Genomic DNA, 15452 nt, shown 5'->3' on the forward strand with positions numbered 1-15452 from the left:
CCAGCTCACGTTGTGTCGTCACAATGCAACGAGTTGAGCTTGCAGATCTATTTTCTAATATATGTATCAGATATAGGGCTTATGTGGTTTTGTAATAATCTAAAGAAACTAGTCACTAAAGCTTTCAAATAATTGTAGTGTATAGTAATAATTGTAGTGGTGTAAGAATTGATATTTTAAATACTGCAAGTACCTCAAATTTGTAGTAAAGCACAGTACTTGAATAAATGTACTAGTTACTATCCACCAATAGACAGGTCTGCAAATAACCTATTGACGATATGCACACGGCTGCCATCTTGCCAGCAAGGTGCTAACTAGGTGCAACTTCCCATAGACAGCCCATTCATCCAAACAGAAAAGTCCTATCTGATTGTATTAAATAATGTCAAACTCACCAACATTGCCGCTGTACGAAAAGCTTGAATTATCGTCTTACTATCTGCAAAGTGTTTGTTTCATAAAAATCCACCGTAGACATGTTATGAGCTACTTCCTGTCAATAAATTCCTTGCAGATGATTATTTTACTAAATGTCAGAGTTTGGAAGCACTCAGTAAAGCAACCTTCTGCTGCCTCCTGCATTATGGATTTGTATTAAACAAACACATTGCAGATAGAAAGACGATAATTCAACAATGAATGGACTGTCTATAGGAAGTTGCACCTAGTTAGCACCTTGTTGGCAAGATGGCAGCCATGTGCATATCGTCAATAGAGGGTATGCGCGTGACATCATCAAACCAGGAAGTTATGCAGGAACGCCTACTGAGTGGCAAAAACTACTTTCTGGCCTTGACAGCCCATACATAAACAGAAAAGTCATATCTGATTGCATTAAACGATGTTAAACTCACTTTGCCACTCGATGTTCCATTCACTTTAAGCATGCGCATACCCTCTATAGCAGGACTTGAGATGGTGAACTCCTGAAATGTGAAGGCTTATGCCTATTCATGCCCAATTGATGTGCCATCATACGACAAAGTATAAATCATTATTTAGAACAGTGTTTCTCAAACTGTTTAGCTCAAGACCGAAACTAAAAAAAAAAAAAAAGTAAAAAATAAAATAAAACACATAAGCTTTCAGAAGATTTAGAAGTAATGTAGCGCACCAGAAATGTTTATTTGATAGAAGTGAGGCATCGCACTACAGACAGGTCTGTTTTCCACATCTTTAGCAGAGTAGAAAAGATACTCCATGACCTCAACACAAAGTTTCTCAAACTCACCCAAGAAACACACATCACATGAGTAGGATAATAGTTTATATAGATATATATATATTATATTGTGTTTACTTAACAAACATGATAAATGCAATATCTCCAAGAAGTTAGCTGTAACAATAAAAATACAATATCTTTGTGTCCTTAAGTACATAAAATTAAAACAGCAAACAAAAACAAAACAGCCCTAAAAGTAGTTCACAGAGAGGTACAAATATACAGTACAAATCTATTTTATTCAAATAAAAGGGTACAAATAAAAACGCAACAAAATATAGTTATTAATGCTTTGTTAAGTTCAGGTAGGTGTAGGGTATTCTAAGGGAGCACTTTGGGTCGACAACTCTAAGGCTTCTGATAAAGAATCAATACATATTGGTACGGCCATACAATATTAAAACTCACTATACAAAGTCCATACAACCTGGATTATACTTGTGGATTGAATGTTACATACACATCATTGCATATATTTTGCAGATTTAGGCGTAAAAAAAAAAAAGATGCTTATTTTTTTGTTTTTTAAACTAGTTACACGTCACATAAAAAGCAGTGTCACCTAGTGCCAAAAGTACAATGTCAAATCTGAAAATACAGGACTTTAAAAAAAAAGAAAACAAAGAAACCGTTGTCATTCTCCTGATTTCCTTTAGGCATCAGCAATACCTAAACCGTCCTGAATTTACCGTAGCTATACAACAGTAGACCAAACCCGGGAGTCATTTTACAGTGATGGACAAAGTACTCAACCCCAGTCCTTGAGTCAAGGTATAGATACTCCTGGTCAAATATTACTCCACTACACGTGCCAGTTGCTCAGTCAAATTTGCAGACTACTTTGAGTTAAAGTACTGGAGTACTTGCCTTTCAAAAAAAAATACTTGAGTATTCAAATTACATTTTATTTTTAATATCAATGAAATTGACATCTTCAACCCAAAAAAAAAAAAATCTGATTTTGTTGAAATATTCAATAAATAATAATTGTGGAAATAGCAGATCTATAAGCTCACATGCATTGTGACGTGTTTGTGTGCTTGGCTTATACATCGATTATTTCACTATTATTGAAATAAGTGGTCATTCACACTTTTTCCCTTCTTAGAAATGTAGTCAAAAGTACAATATTTGTCTTTGAAATTTAGTGGAGTGAAAGTCACAAGTATCCAAAAATACAAATACTCAAGTAAATATACTCCTTTTGTTTTTTACTAAAGTACAGTACTCAAGTAAATGTACTAAGTTACTGTCCATCACTGGCCATTTATGCAGGGATTATAATGCCCGTTTCCATAGTCACAAGAAACATTAGACTCAGTAGTCACTGAGGGCCACCATTTTCTCCATCATACCAAAATGGAACCATCGCACTTCGTTATCCAGAGCAGTACGAGGGCCAGAAATTTAGACCAGTAATTCTCAAACCTTTTCATTTGGAGGACCGCAAGTTTATTATGTATTAGGCCACAGCCCCCCCCCCCCCCCCCCAACTCTGAGAATGTACAAGTACACTTGCACACTGTACATGAAAGTTACCAATAATTATAGCCGGGGACACCCTGGAACTCTTCAAGGACCCCTGGGTGTACCCAGACCCCACCCTGGAACTCTTCAAGGACCCCTGGGTGTACCCAGACCCCACCCTGGAACTCTTCAAGGACCCCTGGGTGTACCCAGACGCTATAGCTGGGGACACCCTGGAACTCTTCCAAGGACCCCTGGGTGTACCCAGACGCTATAGCTGGGGACACCCTGGAACTCTTCCAAGGACCCCTGGGTGTACCCAGACACTATAGCTGGGGACACCCTGGAACTCTTCAAGGACCCCTGGGTGTACCCAAACGCTATAGCTGGGGACACCCTGGAACTCTTCAAGGACCCCTGGGTGTACCCAGACGCTATAGCTGGGGACACCCTGGAACTCTTCAAGGACCCCTGGGTGTACCCAGACCCTATAGCTGGGGACACCCTGGAACTCTTCAAGGACCCCTGGGTTATACCCAGACACTATAGCTGGGGGCACCCTGGAACTCTTCAAGGACCCCTGGGTGTACCCAGACACTATAGCTGGGGGCACCCTGGAACTCTTCAAGGACCCCTGGGTGTACCCAGACGCTATAGCTGGGGACACCCTGGAACTCTTCAAGGACCCCTGGGTGTACCCAGACCCTATAGCTGGGGACACCCTGGAACTCTTCCAAGGACCCCTGGGTGTACCCAGACACTATAGCTGGGGACACCCTGGAACTCTTCAAGGACCCCTGGGTGTACCCAGACACTATAGCTGGGGGCACCCTGGAACTCTTCAAGGACCCCTGGGTGTACCCAGACCCTATAGCTGGGGACACCCTGGAACTCTTCAAGGACCCCTGGGTGTACCCAGACCCTATAGCTGGGGACACCCTGGAACTCTTCCAAGGACCCCTGGGTGTACCCAGACACTATAGCTGGGGACACCCTGGAACTCTTCAAGGACCCCTGGGTGTACCCAGACCCCACTTTGAGACAAACTAATTTAGACCATCAAGATGTCATGCAGAGCATCTCACCTCAAAGGGAGGAGTACTCATGCTATCCACTCACATCAGTAACATAAACCATGTGTGTGTGTTATGGTTACGGGGCAATATTCCCCCCCCCCCCCCCCATTGCAAACACTGCTGACATCAATGTGTTAGGTGCACTGAACAGCTTTCATTCACTTTAGGTGGCAACAAGAGATTTCTACGTTTGGAAAATAAATGCGTTTCTGTTCCGTAAAAACAGAGATGGTCAAGAAATACACGTATAATGTCAGCGAAAATGTGTACTTTAGGGATAAAACTAAAAGAGGATCGTGCAGAAAGAAAATACATTTATCTGGGGCATACAGACTCTTGACAGAATCCATCAGTTAACACAGATCCAACACTGCATCAACAGGAGAGGGACAGAGAGGGTCATTTCATAGGAGTCCAAGAATAATCTGTTTTTAACGCAGAATAAAAAAAGTAATCCCCAAATCCATCAGAAGCATTATTCCATAAACATGTACAAAGCAGATCTTAAGGCATTATTGACAAGCATCAAAATAGCTAACTATACAAAAAAAAAAAAGGAAAGAAAATCTATATATCTACAAAAACATGCACAGCCTTTTCTTTCCCTCCCCCCCCCCCCCCCCCCCCATGATTTTGTGTGCTTTACGTTTTGGAACTCTTCAATTTACCAACAGTTAATTTTAAAACACTGTAAAAGAGGGCAATTAGTGCAATTACTTACAACAAAAGGATTTCAGTAAGTGAATGAAACGAGGGAGTTCAGACATCTTGACTTATGAGCCGAGGAAAGCTGCTAAACGCAACGTCCTTCTCAAATTAGAGAGCGAAGAAGACTCGTAGCATAGAATGGTCTTGCCGTGAGAATAGGAGGTAAAGTCACAGGTGGCACTGCTTGCACCATGAGAACCCTATTAATTAAAAAGGTGTTAGCCTAAAATACTGCGTTTCGGTGGCTTGGTAATTATACCAAATAACGTTGAATACACATTAAAATGATTTGGCTCCAACTGTGTGGCAACGTCACAGGTTTAGGCAAGAGTTGAAATGATCCGTGACTGAACAGAATTCTGTATTTAGAAAACGTGTCAAATAAAAAGGTCTGCTGGAAATAGTAACAAAGCAACATTACAAACACTACCTCTTATTTGGATGCCCATGGGAAAGGAATGGAAAACAAAAGTACTCAACGAGGGCTCAATATAAAAGGACTGCATCAGCCTAACTTGCATACAATACAAACCTGCCCAATCCCTTAATCTGTACGCTTCAACAGCGTAGGGCAGAATACTTCCAACGTTTACTGCATAGTACATGCTAAGACTACATAAAATGTTGTCAGGTGTTGTGTGTAACTATATTGCTATTACCATAACTCAAAATGTGCTCATTACAAAACTAAAATGAAAAGGATTGAGGTCTTTACGATTAAAGAGTACGGTCTTGACCAGTAATATGCGTAAAGAGTCATGAGATAACTTGTGATTCGTGATTTGGCATTTTTAAATACAAATTGATTGGTTGATATGGCAAGGCGTATTATCGGTAATCGGAATGGCAACAAACATCAAAAATCCTTTAAAAGACTCACCCCCTATCATAACAGTAGCATGGAGGATGTCATTCAACTAAGCCCAGGTCAGGCCTCTCCGTTTGGACATGTCTCCCATGGTTTGTCTTTTCACTGACAGAGACTGGGGGGGGGGGGGGGGGGGGGGGTTGGATGTTCAGTGAACCCTTAGGGGCTCCGTTCAACATCAAATGTTCTGGAGGCAAAGGGTTAAGCCTGATTCACACTACGTCGCACGGCAAAAATAGTCGACCTACAAGCTCACAGCGCTGTGAGTGAGCTTGTAGGTCTGCTATTCTTGCCGTGCAACACAGCATAAATTAGCGTTTACGGTTGTATATATAATATATATATATATATATATCGCTCTCTCTCTTCAGAAGACTTGGATGTCACCACATCATCAGAACTCAGATTAGATACACATCAATGTCTGGGCTGAGGGACAGGTTAGTTTTAAATCTACAAACAAACACCTTACTCAGACAAGCAAAGAATGAACAAATGTGAAGAACAAAATGGATGTATCGTAGCATACAGAATGATGCGAGTGATATTGAACATTCAAGAGTACAGAGGTGATGAAATTAGAGACGAGTTAACCACATTAAACCTTGTTTGTTTTTTTTACTTTTTTCAGAAATAGCTAAAATAGGTGATCTACAAGCTAAAAACTTATAGATCAGCTATTACCATTATTTGTTATGTAACAAAGTATATAGGGCTTAAGTGGTTAAATGTCTATAATAGGATAGGATTAATATAAAAGCAAAAATGCAGGAAAAACAGACAAGTGGAAGTGAGTACTTTATACGGGGAATGTCTGTGTGGAATGCCTAAACGTCTGAATCATCGTTCTAATTGCACTTGATCTTAATTACATCCTTTCCAAGTTTCTCAGTGACTACGCTAAAATCTGACAGGAGGAAACTGCAGCATTCATTGTGGCTAATTTGTAAACAGTGTAAAATATGCAAGTCAGTTTTTTCTCTCACCAACAAAAAGCCTTAAGAATACTTCAAACATATTCCCTTCATTAAAAACAAAACAAAACTATATACTACATGTGATTCCCATTACAAGGTCAGTGTGAATCAATGAATGAAGTTTTCTATGTGCAATATAAGACAATCTTTAAGATAATCTGGGATACAATATTGCCTTGGACAACATAAAGGACCCTACACAAGATACTGATCCTAAAACGAGAAAAAGTAGACGACAAAGTACGACGTTCACAAATCAAGCCTCTCTTGGAGATGTGCTTGAATAAAATCTAATTAGGAAACGGAAAAGGGTTAGAAATACTATCAGTAAGATGGAGAATCCAAACAATAGAGGCCTTTCAATGTATATGTCGTTTCTTGAGAGATTTCTCAAAAGGCATGCCTTGATTGTGTAGAACTGTTGAAGTAACAATACTAATTGATTCCAAAATAGTGCATCGCCTTTTAAAAGCAGTAAAGTCTCAGGTCAGGGTAAATGTATTGGAGGTTGTACATCAAACGTACACACACACACACACACACACACACACACACACACACACACACACACACAGAGATTAGGGCTGTCAAAGTAACAGAGTTAACTGATTCAATAAATGCATGTTATTAATTAAATTAGATATTTTAACACAACTGGAACAGTGCCCATTGGGCACCAGCCTACTCGGGAACGATGCAAATAGGGAATGCATGACCCAACGGGTTACGCAATACATGGTATACCCGTTTGCAGAATGTGTGGGGAATTTAATTGGCTCATTAGGGCCATGGGCAGAACCTGGCCAGAGCCTTTCGTGGCGGTTCTGGACAACCGACTCTGCACTAGTCGATGCTCTATTATCTGATGGACCCAAACTTGATGGAAAGAGAACCTGTGCGTGGCCCTATCTGGATGGGGGAAAACACCAGTCTGTTATTGCCAGAAAAGACGGTGCGAGAGAGTCCGTTCCCACAAAGAAATGGGCATATTTTGGCGTAGTTACGAGTGGTGAATAATTATTCATTATTAATCTGTGATTAATCTGATGGAAAAAAGGAATCTCTCATTATCACATATACACACACAAGCCCCACAAAATACACACACGCACAACAGAGGCGATTTCCCTCAAAAGCTCTGTGGGGAATGCAAGGCCAGCCTTGTGCTTGAAATATTGCTTCGACTTGGTAACTGAGCAAAGTTTGACTGGAGTTAAAAAGGATCCCACTGACCAGACATGGGCTGTTTTGACCTACTGGCCGCAGAAACCTATATTGCCCATGACCGAAAACGATTTCCATCCTATTGGCTGATGTGATCCACATGCAGTGGTGTAGGACAGTATGGCTTTCAGCTTCATTCCCACAGGTGACTTTGGTGTATGACCAACCAGTGCCACCTTCTGATTACACTGAAATAACATTTTAAACTAAACAAAGAATTAAAAGAAGAAAAAAAAGTCACCAGTCTAGCCTGGAGATCTTTGAGGTATAGTGAGGAGCAGAAAGGGCATTGCTCGTGCCGTGAAAAGGCTTTTCGGGGACACCCCAAAAAAAGAAAGGGAAATTAAAAAAAAAGAGTGTAAGTGGTGAGCATTCTCTATGATACTGGAATGCAAGTTATCTGGCTTTTTCTTTCTGTTAAATAAACAAAAGCAAGTAGGCATGGACCACACACACACACACACACACACACACACACACACACACACACACAAACACAGTCACACACACGATGGTGAGTATTATTTTGAAAGCAGAGATTTTTTTTTCCAGAGTAGTAATTGATTGCTGAATATACAAACTGATTGATCATCACTATGTTGATTGTTAAGACTAGTGGAGTAACCCACACAGCTTCAGAGGGTCCCCTCATTTCAGACTGGCCTCCCTGAAGCAAAGGAGAGAGTAGCTCTGTTGACAGCAGAGGTGTCCTAATGCAGAAGCATTATGTAACAACATACACTGAGAACTTTGGACCAACCGTCCTAGAAATGCCGCTGACGTGTGAGCAACACCACTGTTTTTGGAGTGAATGCTTGAAGGTTTACACAATTATAGGAATGTGAGGGAAGAGAGCGGGGGTGCAGGGGGGCGATCTTATCAAATATCACTACATCAGGACCTGCGGAATTAGGAGTGAGTCTCATTGTGCTACAAACACATTCTTCTTAGTCCAGCCCAGGGTCTAGTGAGAGGAAGGTTTGGTGCTCTCAATGTGATGATAACCATAGGATGGAATGGAGGCTAGGGAGGATGAGAAATGCAGTCTATAAGGACTTTGGTAGGCGATTCACCAGCTACATGATCTCCTTTCAGCTCTCGACTGGCTGGAAGAGTACAGGACCTTTTCTTTTTCCTGACCACTGAGCCAGAGGGTGACTTCATAGACTGAACAACAACCAAACCGAACTTGAGCAACTCACAAGAAAGCTCCGGTGAAGGTGATCTTTCTCGTGATCTTGTTTAGGTGTGCAAAATCTCAAACATTCTGAGGCTACATTCTCACTCTTCTTTCCTGTGTGTGTCCCCATTCTTCCTTTTGGCAGTCGCTTGTGCAGTCACTACCTACGTTGATGCTACTTCCCAGCGTTGGAGCGTCCCTCGATGGACAATTTGACCTCCTGGGAGATGAAGGATGGCCGAGGGGAGCCAGACGTGCCCATCTGAGGGCGTGGCCCCTCGTCTCCCTTCATGGTATATCTTTGGATGCCAGGGGCCGACCAGCGCCTCTGAGAAGCACCCATTGCAGACTGTGCGGCTCCCGGCCCTGCCCCTGGACACACAGAGCCCTCGGTGTGCAAATAGTAACTGCTCTGGCTCCTCGTGTGCTCCGCTGAGGTTCTATTTGGTCTGGTGGGCAACTCAGTGTGCCCGGCGCCTCCTCCTAACTGCATGGCCTCCTCCTTGTCTCCCCTGTCTCTCTCTCTTTCCCGCTCTCGGTGAACACGTTCTAACCTGAAATGGGGCTGAGGCCGTGGCTGCTGAGGGGCCGGGGGGCCCATGGGCTGGTGGCCGAGCCCAGCTGTAGAGTTGGCTTTAGTAGAAGTCCTGGCCAGGTTGGGCTGCTGTGGTTGGGAATGATGCTGCTGTGGTTGTTTCTGTTGCTGGGACTGGGCTTGCTGCTGTAAGGTGATGGACACACACACGTCTCCCACCTGTAGGTGATGGCAGGTTAAGCCATAGAGCTGGGCTGTGCGCTCCGGGCTGCAGGATGACCAGCCTTGGCCAAATACAAAAAAAGGGTGCTCCGGAGGCACGTCGATGGTCACCTTGCTCTGCTGCTCACCCACGGTGAAATGCAGAGCAACGAGGCCAGCTCTCTGTTGGCTGGAGCGGATGTCGACCACCATGCTGGAGTCAATCTTCAGCCCTCCGCTCACCTCGGCACTCCGCACAAAGTCCTGAGTCTGCAGATCCTCAACACGCTTCAGCTCCCCAGTAGCTAGTTGGATAATGGCCCCCTTCATGAAGTGTGACGGGTTGCCGGGAGCGGGGGCAGGCGTAGGGGTGACGGGCAGAGCTAAGGCCTGAGTCGGACCTGCTGTTGCTGGGACAGCAGGCTGTGGAGGGTGTAGCTGCTGCTGCTGAGCTGTAGTCAGCTCCACCACAGCCCTGTCAGGGAGGCACACTCTGGCTGGATGATCAGAGGTTTTGAAGTTAGCAATGGCGGCGGTCATGACAGAAGTGGATGTGGCATCGTTGGCCTGCGCCACGTAGTGCTGCTGTGGAGGCTGTGGCTGCAGATGATGCTGAGGGTGATACTCCAGTGGAATCAGGACTGGCTGCCCGTTGGACAGCATGACTGCATGGCCCGGATGCCCTGCTGCGTGCTGCTGCAAGGAGGTCACCCTGGGGTCACCGTAGCACACAGGTTGTGTAGTATAGGCTGTCCGGCAAGCAATCATCCCTGCTGTGTCTCCGTGGACGTCTCTGCCTCTGTGGGAACCCTGAGAAAGATTCAGGGGAGCAAAGGACACCTCTTTACGGCTCCCACCGTGGACAGGAGAGGCCAGGCGGCCGACTACTTGCTGGACCTAGAGGTGGTGTTAAAAAAAAAGAAAAGAAAGTGATCAGAATGAATCTCAATATATATTTTTGAGTGGTGTAAACCACTCCTACAACTGGCTTTGTTAGTTTGTCTGTCTGTCTGTTCGTACCAAAAAATGAGAATGGTTGCTATGGTCACCCAGTTCACACGGGTGTGATTTCATTACGTCAGACATTACGTCAGACCACAGCTGATCAGTCTATATAAGACCTTACACCACTCAGTTCACACGGGTGTGATTTTTTCTGTTGTGAATGTGAATATTACGCTATGATAAAGCGATGCAATTCCTCATTCAAAACGAGGCTTGGTGTTTGGTGCATTGAGCCTCCATACCTGCTGACATCTAATGTCCCTGATTGCTCCCTGCAGTAAGAACAGTCCAATAGCACTTTACTTGTTTGTGTGTCATTGGACATATATTAGACTTTTAACCCATTTTGACCTGAGATTAGATTCTAAAAATGTCTTCTACATCCTGACAGTTTTCTGAAAAAGCTATGTTTCTATGTCAGTCGTTCTTTGATTTCTCAAAAATAGCAGACCTACAAGCTAGTAGATCTGCTATTTTTCAATAGCTAAAGCATAACATAATGCCAACACCAAAAGGGGTTCCCGGCTTCCCGCCCAGAATGGGTTAATCGCAACGCAGTGAACGCACAGAGCCAAATGAATAGAGGGTACGAGTACGACGGTACGTACCAAAGCACAGACGTACCATTGGCTTCATTCTCTGGTCCGTACCGAGCGCCGACGCTCCAAAATAGAATCCAGCTTTATGGACGGATCAACAAGTTCTGATGCGTCCACATGTCACCTTCAGTGTGGTCGGCTAGTGGCTACCACTGTTATACAAACTATGACTGATGATGCATGTGTCACTTTCAGTCAGCCACTTAAGAGATTGTACCCTGGCTTGCACTATCAAGCTTAAAACACGATTTCCTTGCGTACAAATGGTACTTTGGTAGCATTAGTGGTGGTGGAGTTAAAGACAAGCAACCATCTTGCGTTAACCTCCACTAAAGAGGAAGGCGACAGTGATCTTAACTGATCTGAGCCCTAATGATCTACCGGCCCAAAACACATTCAATACAAGAAGAGAAGGGACATGAACACTGCCACAGCACTAAGCCAAACCAATAGCTGCAATGAATATGAGTACGTTTAAGACAATACAGTACATGGAAAATATTATGTTAATATATTCTAACGCGAAAAGGACAACAACTTTCAACATAGCTTCCATATTTTCAGCATGCCATTATAGGCTAAATAATTTTTTTGTAACATTGACTTTTGGGGGTTAATAGCTAAAGTAGCACCTAGACAAAGTATACAAAGTAGTATAAAATAGGACTTTTAAGGGTTTTAAAATAATGAGTAATGCATGCATAGTTAATGTATATTAGATTTTCAGTGTTTCCCATGGCCCGAAGCTGATAGTGTGGATGGTGGGCTTTAACTTTCAAAATGTTGTGATTTGTTTTTGTGGTCATTTGCCTTTTTTGGCCTATTCGCAGCCACCTACTAAAATCATACTGTGGTGGCTCGTCATGATTGTGTGGTGGCCCACCACACTGAATGTTAGTAGGCCATCTCTAGAGTCTTACCTCCAGATCACTGTCTGGGGTGCTGCGTTGGCCTGGGGAGCCCCTGCCGTCCATCCTGCGACTCTTGCAGCTCCTGTCCTGGGTGTGTTCCAGCACCAAAGAGCCAGACACTGCCTGCAGCAGCCGTGCATTCCTGGAGTAGACAGAGTCTGTGAGCAGCTCTCTCGCCCCTTGCTCCTTGTCGCCTCCGTTCATCTCCATTTCGTTCTCCTGATGGGCATTTTGGAGAGAGTCCCTGTGGGCAGACGAGGGGGTGGCCCTGGCGCCCTGAGTGTGGTAGAAGACTGGCATCCCCCGGGCACTGAGCTCCCCCACTGCGCTGAGGTGCTGCTGGGCGGCCTGCTCCGACGACATCATCACTGGGAGCCCGGACGACACCCCAGACGCCGCGACTTTGGCAAAGGTGTGAGCGGATACTTGGTGGGGAGGAGGGGACACGACGCCCTCCTGTATGACGGACGGGTAGGGAACGAGGTGGTGTGTCTGAGGGATGCTGCCCGAATGGGAGATCAACGAGCTGGGAACAAATCCTGGTGGTACCGCGTAAGGTACGGCGCCATACGGGGAGCTGACAAACTGCAGAGCGGAATGAGGGATTTGGGCATAGCCCATGGGTGGATAAGTGAGACCTGGATGCTGAAGCAGAGGCGAGTGTACAGTGTACGCTGGGGAAATGTGGCTCAGCACAGGGTGGAGGCTGGTGGGGGAATAGCTGACGGAGGGGAGAGCCACTTTGTAGAGCATGCTGTACTGGTCGACAGGCACGGCTGGTATGCCATCAGCGCTTTCCACCCCGTAGTGAAACCCGGGCTGAGCTCGCAGCCATTCTCCTATCGTGCCCCCTCCTCCTCCCTGAGTGTCACTGCCAGCCCCAGAGCTCAGAGTGGAAGTCAGGTCATCTCCGCCACTGCCGCCGCCGCCGCCGCCACCTACTGCACCACTACCTCCCCCACCTCCCGTTCCCCCTCCTCCGGCCCCACTGCTGGTGCTGAGGTCCCTCTTCTTAGGAGGCAGGCACTCCTGGTTGCGCTCCTGCGCTTGCTTCATTGCAAATCTTCTGAGCGAGTGAGTAGCTTTTACTGAACTGCACAGGAGGTGAAACTTGCAAGCCAGGCAGTCAGCAGAGGAACCGGCTCTGAAATCATTTGGCTGACCCCATCCACGAGTTCACCTGGAACAGTGGAAGATTTTTTATTAGCACAAGTTTGCTATATCAGGGTCCAGGGAAAGACATCTACATTTTGACATAATTGGCTGTTGTAAATTAGGCATTTAGGTTTGACAAATTGACACACACACACAATCTATGTAAAGCACCCTGGATAAAGGCACTATATAAATGCACCATTTGCCCATTTACAGATGGTTAATGGTGTCAAGCATGTACACAGATTTAAAACCTGAGACACAGCAAGCTATTTGCTCACCATGGTGGATATGTGTTCTGCACTTATCCAAACTGATATATGAGTGACTCATGGGGCCACATATATACATTTTTAGAGATCTAAACACAAAGAAAAGTACTAAGAACCTGGCACTTTGGTTATGCCTTTTGCCCCAAAATCTGTGAGGATGCTTCACAATAAATGGACCAATTTCATCTTATCACAATTATTTTCCCCAGTGGTCTAATTTAACGATTCAAAAATGCATCCATTACACTTCAATCCAGCTTGATCTGATAGCTTGATCTCAGAGTCAGCAGATTTGTACCAGTTGAGTTGATTCTGTTGCCAGCACGGAAATAAGATCAGAACGAGTAACACAACACATAGTGCAACACCACCACAAAACGAAAACATGATCCAGAAACATTAAAACATAAAACGTGTGTTGGGTTGTATAGTCAGTTTCTATACTGTCACACGACACAAGCAAATGTTTTGCAAATGCAATCAGGCTAACGTTGCCGTGGCTGGCTAACTGGTGAGGGTTAGCGTTAGCGTCCAAAGTCACCACAACACAATTACAGCATGTCACTTTGCAGAATATGAAGCTAGCTCTAAAACGCAGGGAGTATGTTGAGTTGACACTGATGTGTGCAACTGATCACACCTAGGCAGCTAGCAACTATGCTTTACGACGTTAGCTAACATAGCTAACTTTTACTAGCTAGGTGGCTAGCTAACTAGCTAGCTGAACAGACACTCCTACCCAGTACCCTCATCGACTGACTGACATTATTGATGGTGTAAAATGACAGTGCACGCTGTGGTCAGGTGTCTGCAGGTGCAGGGACGTACCTCCAAATGGCATTGTGAATATTCTGTGTGAGACAGAGTGATGATAATGCTGAGGAAAATGGATGAAATCTCACATCATCAGGAATGAGGAGTCAGTCGACTAGCCCATTTCATTATGGAGGCCAGCTAAACCAATAGCCTACGTAGAGGGGGCGCTTGCCGATGACGTCACTCACTGACTCGACAATCCGTTTTGATTGATTGATTGATTGATTGAAGTATTTATTAACAGTTTGCAGAATTACAGTACATTTCAAGCAGAACTTAATACAAACAGTGTGGACGACCCAAAAGCACTACACTTTCGTTTCCTTTATTTCTCATGCCATTACATTTTATTTTGACCGTGTGTGTGTGTGTGTGTGTGTGTGTGTGTGTGTGTGTGTGTGTGTGTGTGTGTGTGTGTGTGTGATATATAGGTCTATACTCTATACGTTTCTTATTGCTCTACAAATGAATTATTTTTCAAATCAACAGCAGAGGGAGCTGGAGGACCGTATATTTTCTTACCAAATGTCTGTCGGTCTCAATACAAAAATAAAAAGTTATAGTCTATCAGTTCAGTAGCCTACTTTAGTACTTTGTGGCAAAATATAAAAACATAAATATTTGAATGTTGACACTTTCAGTTTATTTATTTTTTATTTTTTTGGATGTTGTGCAACATTATTGAGTGGTAAACCACTCCTACAACTGGCTTTGTTAGTTTACGTGTCTGTCTGGGTCGACGACAGAGTACAGCATCTTGCAATGGGTCTGGTCCACTCGATACACCACCAAGATACCCATGTACCTGTCTAGATACTTAATGTTAACGAAGTCCACACCCACAACACCAGAGGGAGTGCAACGAACCATGTACAACCCAGATTCGGCACAAACAAGGGACTAAATTCTTTTCGCTCCTATGCCACCAAAATGTGGAACGCCCTACCAACTGTCATTAAGACATGCGAATCTCTTGACTCTTTCAAAACCGCTCTCAAAGGGCACCTACGGACGGCTGCAATTCGAAACTGGCCCCTGTAAAATCGGAATCCCTCAAACACGAACGCAAGGACAACACTAGAGACGGTCGCGGCCACACAGCCAACTCAAGGTATGGCGGCCACTGAGCCAACTTGGGGACCCAACGCAGCTCCTCCAAGGAAAACAAACAAATTAACGGAGCTGAACGTGAATCCCCCCCACCGCCCACCCCTTTTTTCCCCTCACTGT

The 15452-nt window shown here is 44.5% G+C and overlaps 1 protein-coding gene across 1 annotated transcript; it reads right to left on the reverse strand.

The window, feature by feature from the left end:
- Positions 1 to 3293: 3293 nt before the first annotated feature.
- On the reverse strand, positions 3294 to 14356 carry atxn1l (ataxin 1-like). Its single transcript, XM_079498003.1, has 3 exons — positions 14235 to 14356; positions 11989 to 13159; positions 3294 to 10361 (listed from the first exon to the last, which is right to left on the reverse strand). Exons 2-3 carry the CDS (start codon positions 13033 to 13035, stop codon positions 8904 to 8906), a joined length of 2505 nt encoding a protein of 834 aa, XP_079354129.1. The 5' UTR covers positions 13036 to 13159; positions 14235 to 14356; the 3' UTR covers positions 3294 to 8903.
- Between the last annotated feature and the right edge of the window lie 1096 nt (positions 14357 to 15452).

This window comes from Electrona antarctica (assembly GCF_951216825.1).
Source record: "Electrona antarctica genome assembly, chromosome: 3".
NCBI classification, from domain to species: Eukaryota; Metazoa; Chordata; class Actinopteri; order Myctophiformes; family Myctophidae; genus Electrona; species Electrona antarctica.

What these genes read in the sequence shown, in the direction of transcription:
- atxn1l (XM_079498003.1), bottom strand. Translation starts at nt 13,035, where the DNA reads ATGAAGCAAGCGCAGGAGCGCAACCAGGAGTGCCTGCCTCCTAAGAAG. An exon ending in CCCCAGACAGTGATCTGGAG is followed by an intron (nt 10,362 to 11,988) that starts GTAAGACTCTAG and finishes CACCACCTCTAG; the next exon opens with GTCCAGCAAGTAGTCGGCCG.